Raw genomic sequence first — 15,559 nt, 5'->3', positions numbered from 1 at the left:
TTGAATGTGGTATTATTTAATTGATAGATAAGGCTTATTATGAGACATTTTTATGGTGGATCACTGCACAGTAAAATGTACATTCTTAACCTTAAAACATATTTAAAACACTCAGTTCAGTGTTAATACATGTTTTTTTTTCACACCACACAGATCTCTTTGATAATAAGTACCTTGTCATAACAAAAGTATGTATTGCATTAAAAACACACATTAGGTTTGACACTGAAAGGACAGCTGAAAGATTTAGCGCAATGCCCAGCAGCTGTGAATTGCTCAGATACAGCTCTATACATTTTTATTCCTATCAGGTGAACCCACCTTACCTATAATTATCCAATAATACATTAGGTTTGGTTTGGTTTTTTTAAAAAGAGGCATGTTCCCCGCCAGAAAGCCAAGTATCTTACAAGTCAGCTATAATCCCCTACTAAAAATCTTTGTTAATTTATATCTAAGGTTGCTCCCATGATTCATATAATCCTTATATAAACAACATACAAAATATTACAATTACAAAACCAATAAGCATTTACAAGTAGGAAAATTACCAGTTAGAATGTGAACAGAATTACCTGCTCTTGTTTTGCTCAGAAGACAGGACCTATGATAACTTAATTGAACTTCTCTTTGTTGTCATTTCTAGGGTTCATTGAAAATTATGAAAGAAGGAATGGGACAAATTAGCTATTAGGTGGCATCTGAAAAATATAATATTAACATGTTGTATGGCACTTGTTTTCAAAGCAGTAAGAATTAAATAAAAGTTTTAAAGGATTTTTTTCCTATTGTTTATCCATATAGCAATGAACTAGTCTTTTCTATTTTGCTTTTACAAACAAACCTGAAATCATAAATGAGGCCTCTAAAACCAAACACCCTGGTTAAAAAAGACTGAACAAAGAAGCTGTAGAGATCATTACAAAAAGTCTTATAAAAGTTACACATAGGAAGGAGTTAAAACAGCAGCTGGAGATGGGGTGGAGGGCAGCTGGATAAATAATTCTTAAGAATTTGAAACTCAGAGATTCTGCTTTTTATCACATACATTGGGATTTACTTTAATATCACTTGACTCCTTTCGCAGAGTTTGTATTAAGGTTTTGTCGAAGACTTTTGGATCTCTTTCCTATTTTCGTAATAGTCATACTATGTTGTGAGATGTGACAGAACAAGAAAAACATTTCAATGCACAGCCAGACGTGGTGTATGTTTTAAAATAATCTGTTGGCAAAATCCAGAAAGGTGAAGAAGTTCAATCAGGTGATGTTCCTTACATCAAGGAGACAGATGATGTAAAATGTAGCATCCACTCTACTGTAAATTTACACTTCCTTCTGGCTCCTTGATAGTTAAGTTACATCAATTTAAGCTCCCTCACACATTGGTAAAGTGGGTGCAAGCAGCTGTAAGGAATTATGAGTAAAGTAATGTAATTTACACATGACATCTGAATTTGACACATTCATATTTACTAAAGGACTGGTTCTCAACCTGGAACCTTTCTGGTTGTGAATGGTGCTGTCAGGGCCGGCTCCAGGCACCAGCCGAGCAAGCTCCCGCTTGGGGCGACAGATTCTAAGGGGCGGGATTCCGGCCAATCTTAGGGCAACAGGGCTGCCCTATTTTTTTTGCTTTGCCTCCGGGTCCGGCCGCCCTGTGCCCTGGGGTTTTTTTTTGGCTTTGCCTCTGGGTCCAGCCGCCCTGCGCCCTGGGTTTTTTGTTTGCTTGGGGCGGCATAAAGTCAGAGTCGGCCCTGGGTGCTGTTGATTTTGTTGACCTGAGATGACTAGCAGCACTGAGTCACTGTTCAGACTTTCCAGGAGCTGGAAACCAGCTGGTTGGGTTTTCTGCATTTTTAGAGTACCAAAAGGGAGTAGCTCCTCCCTTGAATTTGGGCCATTCCAGAGGATCAGACAGCAAAAATGACTATTATTTTAGTTAGGAATGACTTATGAAGAATACATGACCATGGAATATTTTGCAGGAAAAGAAAGCATTTGCAAGACTTCATGATTCTGTTGATGTCAAACTAACTCAAAATCTAAGCACCTTCTACATTTTGGAGAAATTTTAATCCCGATCTGGATCTCAACTCTGTAACGTGGTTCTCAAAAGCTTATATGCTACTGGGGAATTGCTCATTAGTCAACATTCAAAGGGGTGAAATATAGAGCTGGGCAAAATTTTTAGAATGATTAGTTTATTTGATGAAAAGTGCAGTTTTGGTCGACCCAAAACTATTCACAAATTTGACAAATAATTTTGTCCATTCACAAAATGGCCAGGAGGTGGAGGCAGTGTGGGCACTACCCCTTCCCTCTCATACCCTTCAGCCTAATGGGTAGAGCACTCACATGGGATTTAGAAGACTCAGGTTCAAATCTGGAGCAGCCCTGAAATTAACTTTTTTTGATTCACCAAAAATTCCATAAAATGTCAACCTGAAATGATTTATTATGACGATGTTGATATTTTGTAACTGCCACTGAACCAAAAAAAAAAAATTAGTTATTGGCCCAGCTCAGGTCATACGTATCAGCCAGTCATCAGGAGGTATGGAGAGCTTGAGACTTCCTACCTGTTTAGATTAGCTTTTAATATGTCATTTTATAGTCTTTCAGAGGAAGGTGCTGGTCCAGGACAGCACCTTCAACTCCTATGAAAGTTCCATTGAAGATGCTGAGCATCTCTCAGGATGAACACAGCATGGAATGTAAGTACAGTAATTATTCACAGAAGCAACTATGGCAGCTAACAATTAACAACACTGCTAAAAAATATCCAAACCCATGCATTATGAAAAGCTTCCAAAAACAATGGTATCAATTATTTCATATCCTTTAGAAAAAGTGTTGTCGGGAACCTCACCATGAAATGCCAACCTCTAGCAACTAGAGGCATCACAAACCTTCTTTCCAGTAATGAGATTACATAAATGTCATAGAACAGTGAAATGCAAAATATGTCCATTAGCATTTATTGATCTTTGGCAGTCATCCATGCAAATTCAAACAGCATTGCTGTAGCTGTTCATTAGAATGACAAGCTGGAAGCAGGGCCAGCTTCAGCATTTCTGCCGCCCCAAGCAAAAAAAAAAAAAAGCAGCGATCGGCAGCGGCAACTGGAAAAAAAAAGCTGCAATCGGCAGCAGCAGTTCAGTGGCAGGTCTTTCGCTCCTAGGGGGAGTGAGGGACCTGCCACCCCCGAATTGCCGCAGGTGCCGCCCCTCTCCCTTGGCCGCCTCAAGCACCTGCTTGTTAAGCTCATGCCTGGAGCCGGCCCTGGCTGGAAGATGAGGACTGCTCACCTGACATTTTTATCAGGAAAACAAACACAAACTAAAATAATACTGTTGGGGAAAGACTAATGTGCTATCAATTGTAGATGAAAGATTATCTGATAGCCAAGAACTAACCATTCGGTACCTCAAATCAAGTTGTCACAAGAGCAACTGCTACTATACAACTGCTCTGCTACAAATAGATATGAAATGATTGAAATGGAGGAAGGACTGTTTGAACTCATTCAGTATATTCTATAGTGCCAGATAGAGCATGTCATATAGCCTGAAAATTACTACTATGTAAAAGGTTTCCTCTGACTGGGATACTGATTTGTAACTAGTAAGTTAACATGTTTTGCTTGGATTCCTGCATATCTGCAAACCAATGCAATTCAGTCAGCAAGACCCAATTTTTCATGCAGCAGTTATGATCCAAGTTTCAGAATGGCTATGTGATGACACAACTTAAATTACTTAAAAGAGTATGCCAGCTAACAGGTCTTATACAAATAAATTGCAGAGTCAGGGCATTTTTGAAGCCATATGTATTAAAAACTCAACCTGTTTTCTGCAATGAACTTGGAATTCTTCCCCATGTCCAGCCTAAGTGGGTAATAAGATTTTCTGACTCTTGAACACATATGTAAAAAACAGTATAGTGTATTTTGTTTTTCAGTTAGAGCTCCGAGTAGAACAGAACTAAAATGCTCTCCCCAGCGCGCCAGGCAGTTGGCCTTTTGTGTGTCTTGTTTACTGACAGAAGAACCTGTTGCTACTGAATTTTAAAGTTCTTCTTGCTAAGAGCTCTCACATACAATCTTGACCCATCTTGTCATCACTCAATCACTTTATATTCTGCAGCTCATCTCACCATGTGGCAGCGCATTGAAGCTCCTCAGCTGCCTGACACTGCTGATTAGAGCCTGAGAGGGGAAATGCCCTGCAGTTAAGGTCTCTTTTATCATCTCTGTATTTTTCCTACTTACAGATCAAAGGCTACCAGGGAAATTAACACCCAAGAACACTGAGTCTGTGCTTCATTACACAGTGTATTTACTAAAAGTCTAAAATAGATACAGACAGAGGAAAACTTGGTCATTTTTTCCAAATTCTGCCGTGTCTGCCACAAGAAATTGTTTGAGTGCTACATTCTATTGTAATATTAATAGTATTGCATTTGGGGAACACTCAAAGACTTTCTATTGACCAGAAATTTCAAAGGTAGCATGTGTTTCAGATAGGAATATATATTATATTTTCTTGCCCCTAGAAGCAAAATTATTCCAATGTAGACAAGAGTGGGCTATGGAACATGTTATATTTGAGAAACATAAAAAGCCAGACTCAGGCACATTTACTTATGCTGAATACTACCCTCACAATACCCCCACAAGAAGCCCTGTGAATAAAAGGTGGTCCAAAAATCTGCACTTTCTCTGTAGCATTTTTTAGTATTTCAAGTAAGATGGAATATTTTGGTAGTACCAATAACACTGAACAGTCTATTCACTTGGGCTATTTTAGTTATGAATAATTAAAACCAGAGATGGATCCAAGCAGCAAAATATGGATGTGGATTTCAAACCCCAGTTTCCTCAGTGTTTGGATTGGGCTGAGCTCATACCTAATTACAAAAATATTCTGTTTACATTACAAATAGAGTGCAGCTTATACCCAGATCAGTAACTCTAAGGGTATGTCTACACTACGAGAGTAGTTTGATTTTACTTAAAGCCAATTTGTGGAACCGATATTACAAAGTCGAATGTGTGTATCCACACTAAGGACAGTAATTCGACTTTGTGAGTCCACACTAACGGGGCAAGCGTCGACATTGGAAGCGGGGCACTGTGGGCAGCTATCCCACAGTTCCCGCAGTCCCCACTGCCCATTGGAATTCTGGGTCGAGCCCCCAATGCCTGCTGGGGCAAAAAAATGTGTTGAGGGTGGTTTTGGGTAACTGTGGTCATTCAACCCTCACTCCCGCCCTACCTCCGTGAAAGCGCCGGCGTGCAATCAGTTCGCGCACTTTTCTGGTGATTGACAGCGCGGACGCCACAGCACCGCGAGCATGGAGCCCACTGCAATCATCGCTGCAGTTATGGCCATTGTCAACACCTTGTGCCTTATGCACCTTTTTCAGAGGCAGATACTGAGAAATCGGGCGAGGAGGCTATGGCAGCGCGGTGAGGACATTAAGTCTGAGAGGGGCACAGACCTCTCACAAAGCACGGGACCCCGCGCCATGGACATCATGGTGGCAATGGGTCATCTTGATGCTGTGGAACGGCGATTCTGGGCCCGGGAACCAAGCACGGACTGGTGGGACCGCATAGTGCTGAAGGTCTGGGTTGAATCACAGTGGCTGCGAAACTTTCGGATGCGTAAGGGAACTTTCCTGGAACTTTGTGAGTTGCTGTCCCCTGCCTAGAAGCGCAAGGACACCCGGATGCAAGCAGCCCTGACTGTCCAGAAGCGAGTGGCCAGAGCCCTCTGGAAGCTTGCAACGCCAGACAGCTACCGGTCAGTCGCCAATCAATTTGGAGTGGGCAAATCTACCATGGGGGTTGCTGTGACGCAAGTAGCCAACGCAATCGTTGAGCTACTGCTCTCAAAGGTAGTGACCCTGGGAAATGTGCAGGTGATCATAGATGGCTTCGCTGTGATGGGATTCCCAAACTGCGGTGGGGCTATAGATGGAACTCACATCCCTGTCCTGGGACCAGACCACCAGGCCAGCCAGTACATTAACCGAAAGGGCTACTTTTCAATGGTGCTGCAAGCACTGGTGGACCATAGGGGACGTTTTACCAACATCAACATCGGATGGCCGGGCAAGGTTCATGACGCTCACGTTTTCAGGAACTCTGGTCTGTTTAGACGGTTGCAGGAAGGTATTTACTTCCCGGACCACAAAATAACTGTTGGGGATGTGGAGATGCCTATAGTGATCCTTGGGGACCCAGTCTACCCGCTAATGCCCTGGCTCATGAAGCCCTATACAGGCGCCCTGGACAGTGAAAAAGAACTCTTCACCTACCGGCTGAGCAAGTGCAGAATAGTGGTGGAGTGTGCTTTTGGACGTCTGAAGGGGAGATGGAGAAGCTTACTGACTCGCTCTGATCTCAGCGAAACCAATATCCCCATTGTTATTGCAGCTTGCTGTGTGCTCCACAATCTCTGAGAGCGCAAGGGGGGAGACGTTTATGGCGGGGTGGGAGGTTGAGGCAAATTGCCTGGCTGCTAATTACGCCCAACCAGACACCCAGGCGATTAGAAGAGCCCAGAAGGACGCGCTGTGCATCTGGGAAGCTTTGAAAGCTAGGTTCCAGAGTGAGCAGGGTAACCTGTGACTATTAAGTTTGTTTAAACAGAAGCTGAACCTGCCCCCGTTTCTTTACCCAGTTCATGTTGACTATCCTCTCCAGTTACCAACCCTCTTCCAACACACCTTTAAAAATAAAATAAATGAAACTTTGTTCATTAACACTGTTTTCTTTATTAAGGATTTCATGGTAAAGGGTTGAAACTGGGATGCAGACTGTGGTGGGGAGCGGGTGTAGTGATGGAAAGGATGCTTCTAAACTCAAGGAATGACAGGCTCCTGCTCCTAGAGCGGTCCGCAGTGGTGGACTGGTTGTTTCAACGGAGCCTGCCACCCCTCCTTTTTGGGACTCTGTATGTGGGGGCTATGTGACTTTCTGGCAGGGGAGGGCGGTTACAGATCCCCTGCTCCATGGCTCTGTCATCCAGGCTAAGGACCGCTGCATAAGATCTGTAACCACCCTCCCCCGCCAGAAACTCACATACCCACCCCCCACACAGAACATGAAAACCACCTCCCAGACTGACCAGGGTGCCTAGTGACTGCAATGTGTGTGTGATCTTCTGCTGAACCTGCCCCCGTGTCTGTACCCTGGTAAAGGTGACTGTGCTCTCCAATTACCAACCCCCTTCAAACACACTGTCCTCTAAAAGAATATGAGGGAAACAGTACTTAACAGAAATGTATTTATTAAGAACTATAGTGTTAGGGGATGAAACTGGGATGGGGGCTTGGGTGAGGTGCATTTGGAGGGAAGGAAAGGATGTATAAAATCTTTGGGAATGAGAGCCTTCTGCAATTTGAGCAGTCTGCAGGGGTGGAGTGACTTTTTTCACAGCCCCTGCTGCCCCTCCTCCTTGGGACTTTGGGTGAGGGGGGGATGGCACTTTGTGGCAGGGGAGGGTGGTTAGAGATAGAATGCAGGGGGGCTCTATCCTCCTGCCTCCGGTCCTGCAGAACATCTATAAGGCGCTGGAGCATGTCCGTTTGCTCCCTCATTAGTCCAAGCAGCGTTTGAGTCGCCTGCTGGTCTTCCTGCCACCACCTGTCCTCCCTTTCGCTGTGTGATTGCTGGTATTGCGACATGTTCTCACTCCACTGGGTCTGCTGTGCTGCCTCGGCTCGGGAACAGACCATAAGTTCTGAGAACATCTCGTCCCGTGTCCTCTTCTTTTGCCACCTGATCTGCGCCAGCCTCTGGGAAGGAGATGCTGGGGTAGCTCAGCAGATGCTCGCAGCTGTAGGATGGGAAAAAGGGAGTGAATTCCTCAAAAAGATACATTTTTGCAAACAATGAATATAGTCTCTCTCTGTGAACAAGACCATGCACAGTACCTATCACATTTGCACTCAGTACAAGGTCGAATTTTCTGTCTTCACCTTGAGTGCCTGGGGTCTTGCTGTACAGATCACACAAGCGGGGCTGGACACGGGAATTCTGCTAGCAGGCAGCCATGGTAAGCTGTAGACTTTTGGCTGCTTAAAGCTTAATTTACAGCAGTGCCCTCCTTTCACGTTCCAAGCAATGCTCCTAGCGTGGGCCAGTTCCTGCTGCTGGCGAGCCAGCCGGCATGAACTCTGCCCCTGTCCCATCCCCGTTGTGGCTGTTCCTGGGAAAGATCCCTGCATACTGCCGGCGAACCGCTCAGCATGAACGGTTCGCCTCCCTGCCTCCACCGCGTGGCTGTAAACCGCCAGTTACAGGTATTTAAAGGAACAGGCAATCAGTCCCCATACTAAAATTCCCCTAATTCAAAGCAGGTCACCATGAGTGATATCACTCTGATGAGGATTTCGGAGACAGAGAAAGACCGCATGCTGCGTGAATTCCAGCAAACACCAGGGCCGTATGCTGCCATGCTTTGCCAGGCAATGATCCCGGAATACCTGCTGCTAGCCTGGTGTGGAAAAGTTTCCTACCATGGAGGAGGCAATAAGGCCGATCTCCCCAGGAACCTGATGCAAAGGCTTTCACATTACCTCCAGGAGAGGTTCGTGGAGATGTCCCTGGAGGATTTCTACTCTATCCCCAGACAGGTTAACAGACTTTTCCAGTAGCTACACTGGCAAGGACTAAAAAGTTAAGTGCCTAGGGCAAACTAATAATTAAAAACCCATTGCTAACATACCATGCCTATTCTATTCAAAATAAATGTTTACAACACTTACCTACTGATGTTTCCCCTGATTCACGGTCCGGGTTACCGCCTTGGGAGGGTTGATAGGGGATCTCCGTGAGGGTGATGAAGAGATCCTGGCTGTCGGGGAAATCAGCGTTGAAAGCGCTGTCGACTGCCTCATCCTCCTCATCTCCTTCCTCATCTTCCCTGTCTGCAAACAGCTCCGAGGAAGTGGCCGCCGACAATACCCCATCGTCAGAGTCCACGGACAGCGTGGGGTAGTGGTGGCGGCCGCACCTAGAATGGAATGCAGTGTCTCGTAGAAACGGCATGTCTGGGGCTGGGATCCGGAGTGTCCGTTTGACTCTTTGGTCTTCTGGTACGCTTGTCTCAACTCCTTGATTTTCATGCGGCACTGCGTTGCATCCTGGCTGTATCTTCTCTCCGTCATGGCTTTTGAGATCTTCTCGTAGATCTTCGCATTCCGTCTTTTTGATCGCAGCTCTGAAAGCATGGACTCATCGCCCCACACAGCAATCAGATCCAAGACTTCCCGATCAGTCCATGCTGGGGCCCTCTTTCTATTCAGCGATTGCATGGTCACCTCTGCTGGAGAGCTCTGCATCGTTGCCAGTGCTGCTGAGCTCGCCACGATGTCCAAACAGGAAATGAGATTCAAACTGGCCAGACAGGAAAAGGAATTCAAATTTTCCCGGTGCTTTTCCTGTGTGGCTGGTCAGAGCATCCGAACTCAACAGAGTGGTGCACTGTGGGATAGCTCCTGGAGCTATTAGCGTCAAATTCCGTCCACACTAACCCTAATTCGACATGGCCATGTCGAATTTAGCATTACTCCCCTCGTCGGGGAGGAGTATAGAAATCAATTTAAAGAGACCTCTATGTCGAAATAAATAGCTTCGTTGTGTGGACGGGTGCAGGGTTAATTCAAATTAACGCTGCTAAATTCGACAACCTCCTAGTGTAGACCAGGCCTCAGTTAAGGTTGCTAATCGTACATTGAGCTTAAATACTATGACAGTTATTATATGTACAGGAAAAGTTGATTATTAAAACAGTGAATATTATGGAGTTTCAGCAGGTAAATTCATGAGCAAATCAATATTTATTAAGGCTAGACTGGATCTGGCCCTGATTAAGGGATAGCACATCACCTCAGGAGGAGCTTGTACCCCAAGGAAGTAATCTGCTCTACTCCTTTCCCAGATGCCAATTACTTTGCCCCTCTTATTGGCTTTGCTTTATTGGTTGCCATGTTATAGTGCCAGCATCAAGATTCTCCTACTCCTGACCCAATATAGTAGGGATAAAGTGGGGTATCAGGCACATAGCTCCTGCTTTCCCCTCCATGTGTGAGCCAAGATATGAGGCGGCTGTGCAGGGAATATCATATCATTTTTTTCCTCTGTTTGGGTGTCTTAGACCTAGTCATGATCTAGCCCTTGATGTTAACTTCTGCTTTAAAACCTTTAATTTAAAACCCTTTTCCCATTGATAGAAATGTCAATATGATTAATGGAATCAATCAGAATTCATGGTGCTCTCAAAGCATCCCGGTCAAGGGCTGTTCTGATCAGCAGGCAGGCTACTCATTTATAGTATCCTGCTACAGTGACCCCACAATTAAAAGGCTTTCTTCACTCTCTTCTGCAAAAACTTTTAACCACTTAAGCCTTCTTGAGTAAGAATGTTTTCAGATTATATTTCAACTAGGCTTTAAATTAAAAACAAACAAACACACACAAACCTAACTGACAGTTTCTCCTCTATATAGACTAAGCCCTTCTCCTAGCTGGAAAAAAAACACAAAATGGACAAAATATTTAATGAAATAAGTAACAACTATGCATAAACACATATAATTAGTGATGTGTGAACCTCTAAAGATTTGACAATTTAGTTCAGTTAAACACCCAAAAGAACTAATTTTCTGGCACCTTTATAATAGGGAGCCCTGGGAAAACATTTTTTTAAAAAGTGAGATTTACACATTTCTGAACCAGAAAACCTGAAAGAACAGCCTCACTCTGTATTTCTCTATTTCCCTTTTGAGTCCCAGATGAAACCAGGCAGTGCAAACTTGGGAAAAAAGGAACAAATGCAATTTATTATTATAATAAACTTTTCAGAACGTCAAAAGTGGTTTGGTTTGAGCTGTTGAGTGAAATTTCAAGTCAGTTTTTATTCTACCTGAACCTGTTTACCCTGTATACTGCAATTTTCCAGACATCCTAACACAAGGATACCTATGTAGTTTTTTTCTATAATATACCTACAGTTTTGGTTTGTTTGTAGCAAAATAAACAAAAGCAGTTTTGTTAATTAATGGAATGAGTAACTGAACTTCAAAGGCTTTATTTTATTTGTAATGTTTAATTGTAAACACGTAGACAGTTTTATACTAAGTGGTATAAAAAGCTTTAAGAACATTATTTTTGAGAAGCTGCCTAATTCACTCATGGCTTTATCTCTTGTGATTTATGTGTAACACTGCACTTCTGTGTGGGTTATTGGCAGCGGGGATAGAACCTGTAATCTCGGGATTTTAAAGCATGAGTTTCTATTCCCTGAGCTAAAAGAGAGAGCTCCACTGAACAAAGATGAGGCCCAGTCACCATTAGAGGCAGACAGAGTGCCACATTGGGTGGAGGGTAGGTTACATATGACTCGCTCCCAAATGCATGCCCATTGCAGCTGCTAACAAAACAAGCACAAGCACAATCTGCAAACTAGCTGAAAACAAGGTTCTCCATGCACAAACGCTCCTCTGTTTGATCAAGTTGGTGTTTTGCACATGTGCTGGGTACCCATGTATTTCTGGTAGCCAAAAGTTAATCAGTCACGTTTGGACATTTGGCACTGAATGACAAGAAAGTGCTTTTGTTTGTAAAAATAAATGATAAAAAAAAAAAAGAAACTCAATATAATATGCTTAAACTCTAATCTGGGGAAAAGGGGAGAGGAAATTGTGTATGTTAAGCATGTGTGTGTGAGCTACATGCCTCTACAGACTAATTATGGGCCAAAAAGTCTTTCACCTCATGTCTAGTGCAGGTTAACAGTGAGAGAAAACATGGTCTTTTGGCTGAAGAATAAGATGGGAAGCCAGAAGATCCGGGATTTTATTCTGGCTCTACAGCAAACTTATCTGTGACCCTGTGCCTCTGTTTCTCCACATAATAAACTGGGATGATAATGCCTCATTATATGATGGCTGTGAGGATTAATTCATGTTTTTAAAGAGATTTGACTGCCTTATACAGGAGGTGTTATATGGTCTATGGTTAAAATATTGTGAATAGTGAACAAAAGTCATTAATATCTGATAGCTGCTAGATAGATTGTTGAAATTAGAAATCTCTTACATTACTAAAAGATAAATGTCCACCATTCCAGTTGTCAGTTTATACGCTAGGACATTACCTATGCAGCCACTCATTTGGAAGAGAGCATCACTTCTCTTACCATTTTCTCCACTGCCCTGACCCCTTCACCCCCTTCCTTCCCTTTAGTGAAACTCCTACCTAAACCCACCAAACAGTGAAATTAACATGACGTTTGCCGCCACCACCACCTCATTGCTCACTTTGCTTGGGTGTTGTACCCCTTTCATGCCCCTGAGTTTGATTTATCTATATAGATTATAAAAACTCTTTAGGGCAGGGAAGAGCTTAATTTGTGCTGGGGTTTGCTGGGGCTCAGCCAGCATCAATTTTCACCTCTTCTGTCAGTGGCATTTAGTGAGGAATGCAATTCTACACTTGCATGGAAAGCATGACCTTTCATGTATGGCGCGTATGGGGTCATGTTGTGTGGAGGACATAGTATTATCATTCTTGCTTGAGCCCTGGCCCCTCTTTCTTTACAAATTAAGCACTGGGGCAGGGGCTGTCTTTTTGCTTTGTATTTGTAGAGCACCCAGCACAGTGGTCATGGCTCAGTTGTGTTCTGAGGGGCTGGGGCCTTCTCAATTGCCATGACGTTGTCTGTCACTGGCTGGAAAAGAAGGGCATATCTAACTCAGTTTCAGTCTTTTCTCTGAGGGCTTAAGGAACTGATCTTGCTTTAAAATATTTTGGTTTGACACCATCTTGGATATAAATCCTGGCTGTTAAACCTTCCAAAGTCTTAAATCCTTCTTTAAAAATGATTGAGTGAGCATTTAAGACTTCCTGGAGTGCTGGTGTTTTGCTAGGGTCTCATCCAAAAATTTCCTACAATTCAGTTTTAGATCTTGTAACCGATCTTTTTCTAGCAGATTTTGCATTTGTCCCCAGATCCCTAGAACCAGTAATTCCCCCTCCCCCCTTTCCTTTTTTGGGCTTTTATATTTTATGGGGCTTAGAACCTACCACCCAGACAGGTTCTCTGGCGTAGGACACAGGGTCACTCCAGTATTCACTAGTGGGCTCAGTCCTGCTTTGCACTGATGCACAGTGGAAACACCACTCCAGAGCCTGGAGTCCCTTCCAGCTTTCTTTGCATTTTCTTTATTGAATCTGTATGATTTGCTGTAAGTGCAAATGTTGTAAGCTTTTCACTGCTGCTTGTATTGTTGTTCCTATTTCTACTGCTTTGAGTCAGGGTAAGTTCTCCCCTGCCAGGAATTTTCTGTGAATTCTCTCTCATTATTAATGCCATAAACAAATCTGTCCCACAGCATATCCTCTAGGACGTTTCCGAATGAACAATATTCTGTTAATCTTTTTAGCTCTGTCACATATACAGTACACTTTCACCTGGCCTCCTCATTCTACTAGGAAACATTCCACAATAATGTTTGGCTTTGATGTGCAGTGCTCTGTTAACCTCTTTTGCAGGTGTTTAAACTTCTGGTGTCTGAGGTTCTAACAAACTCCTTAAGAGAGAAAATAGGCTTTATTGCCACAGACACTGAGGAAAATTGCTATCTCATTTTCAAGAAAACAGTACCCGATCTTTCCATACATTCCTGCATTAAACTCCTCAAGTTTCCCATACATTGCCATTCTTATGTTCTTTCTTGTCACCAGTTTTGTAAGGGCCACTCAGTGCACAAGGAACGCATTCTACTTACAATACTGAAGGCTGGGAATGTGCTGCTTTATTCAACTATATACAAACACAGTTGTGGGGAAAACACACACTAATTAAAAGAGCAAGTCAGGGAGGGATGGAGCATGACTCCAACTCAAAATACTCTGAGTAACCGCTTGATGACCACTTTAATAATAATAACACCACTACCACCACCACAAAAGAAGAAGTCCTCTTGTAAATTTTACAAGTTATGGGCTTGTTAAATATTAGACATAGTTTTGGGAATTACTATGAACTTTACCAGCTAAAATTGCTAGTGACATTCTGGAAAACCAGCTGCTTTAACCATAGCTTTTCTTTCTGAGCATTGCTTAACCAGCAAGCTAAAGAACAAAAAACAACCGTCCCCCCAAAAAAACCCACCAGCCCTGAAAATGTCACAAATAAACATCAGAAACCAAACTACAAGTAGTGTCTAAGCATTCCTATGAACATTTGAAAGGAATTTTAATGCTATAGTTAATGAGTGTCAACACAAATTATCAGTAAAAAGAAATACAAAAGATACCCACATAAATTGTACTTTGAGTTATATGGCAAGAGGTTTTTGGGGGTGCAAAATACTCTACCATTTACAGCAACAATACAGCCAATTCACAACGTCTGGGCACTACTATGACCACTTCTAATACTGCCACATTATTCTGATTTGATTGTTATGGCATTCAGACAGCATAAATACCATAAACTGATACAAAAGTATTCCCTTAATATTGTAGAGGTGCTTAACTGTTTTTGCACAAGGAACATCTACAATAAAACACTCCAGAAGACCATAATTCCCTGTTATCCTCTATTAAGACAGCAAAGATCCCCAGTCAATGGGATAAATCCTATTTTCCTAGCTCAGGTGAACAGTCCCATTGTCTTCAGTGTTTGTTTATCAAAACTTCAAATACATCACAGTAGCTTTTAACAACAAGCAGAAAGTTAGCACCTGGAATACAAAGGATACATGCAGGTTCATTTGATGCTGTGTAGAATACTTTCAGACCTTTCTGCTAGTGTCATGCACACTATGTGACTCTTGCCCAAAAAGACAGTTCCAGTTCAGTATGCAAAGAGTGATATTCGCACAGAGATTTGTCAAATCTATAATCTTGAACATTCCAAAGTAAGCCTAGTTTAAGCCTGCCTTTTACCACTGGGATAAGTAGCTAACATTCCAGGAATGTAATACAAGAAGAGAAAACAAATAAATGTTTACTCACCAGCCTTCTCCTTTTCTGAAATAACTGGCATAGCCTAAAAAAAAAAAAAAAAAGGAAAAGAAAAAGAAGGGTTGCATTTAAGAAAAGGTAACATTAACTCAAGAATATCATTATTATTGATTTATCTCGATTGTAGTAGTGTCCAAAGGCTCTGAATGGAACTGAGGCCTCTGTGTTGTAAGCACTCTACAATCACACATGAAGACATAATCCCAACTTCAAATGGTTTATGCTGTCATGTGAAAAAAAAAAAAAAAAGAAGAAGCAGCAACAAATGAGTGGAGAACAAATATAAAGGGAGAATGAAAGTAATGATGTGCCATGATCTTATAGACATCACCACCAATACAGTAAGTGATCTGTAAAATAGGGAATGACTGACTGATTCTGAAGGACAGAGCGGCGAAAACTGCACAGCTGAAAAATTGAGGATAAAATGCTCAAGTCCTTTTCCCACTGAAGTCATCGGCCATTCTGCTAGTTACTCCACTGGAAGCAGGATGCAGGCCCAAACATAGGA

General features: G+C 42.7%; 1 protein-coding gene across 3 annotated transcripts in view; it reads right to left on the bottom strand.

Moving 5' to 3' along the window:
- Positions 1-15,559, bottom strand: part of DLC1 (DLC1 Rho GTPase activating protein) — a 391,881-nt gene that overhangs the window by 192,778 nt on the left and 183,544 nt on the right. For all 3 annotated transcript variants that reach the window (XM_065596882.1, XM_065596883.1, XM_065596885.1), the window contains one exon: positions 15,040-15,073. In XM_065596882.1, coding sequence (XP_065452954.1) covers positions 15,040-15,073 — 34 coding nt within the window. The remainder of the gene's footprint in view (positions 1-15,039; positions 15,074-15,559) is intronic.

Source organism: Chrysemys picta, chromosome 5 (genome assembly GCF_011386835.1).
Source record: "Chrysemys picta bellii isolate R12L10 chromosome 5, ASM1138683v2, whole genome shotgun sequence".
Classification (NCBI taxonomy): Eukaryota; Metazoa; Chordata; order Testudines; family Emydidae; genus Chrysemys; species Chrysemys picta.
Note: the sequence above shows the minus strand (reverse complement) of the source record. Positions and strands in the feature narration are given on the sequence as shown.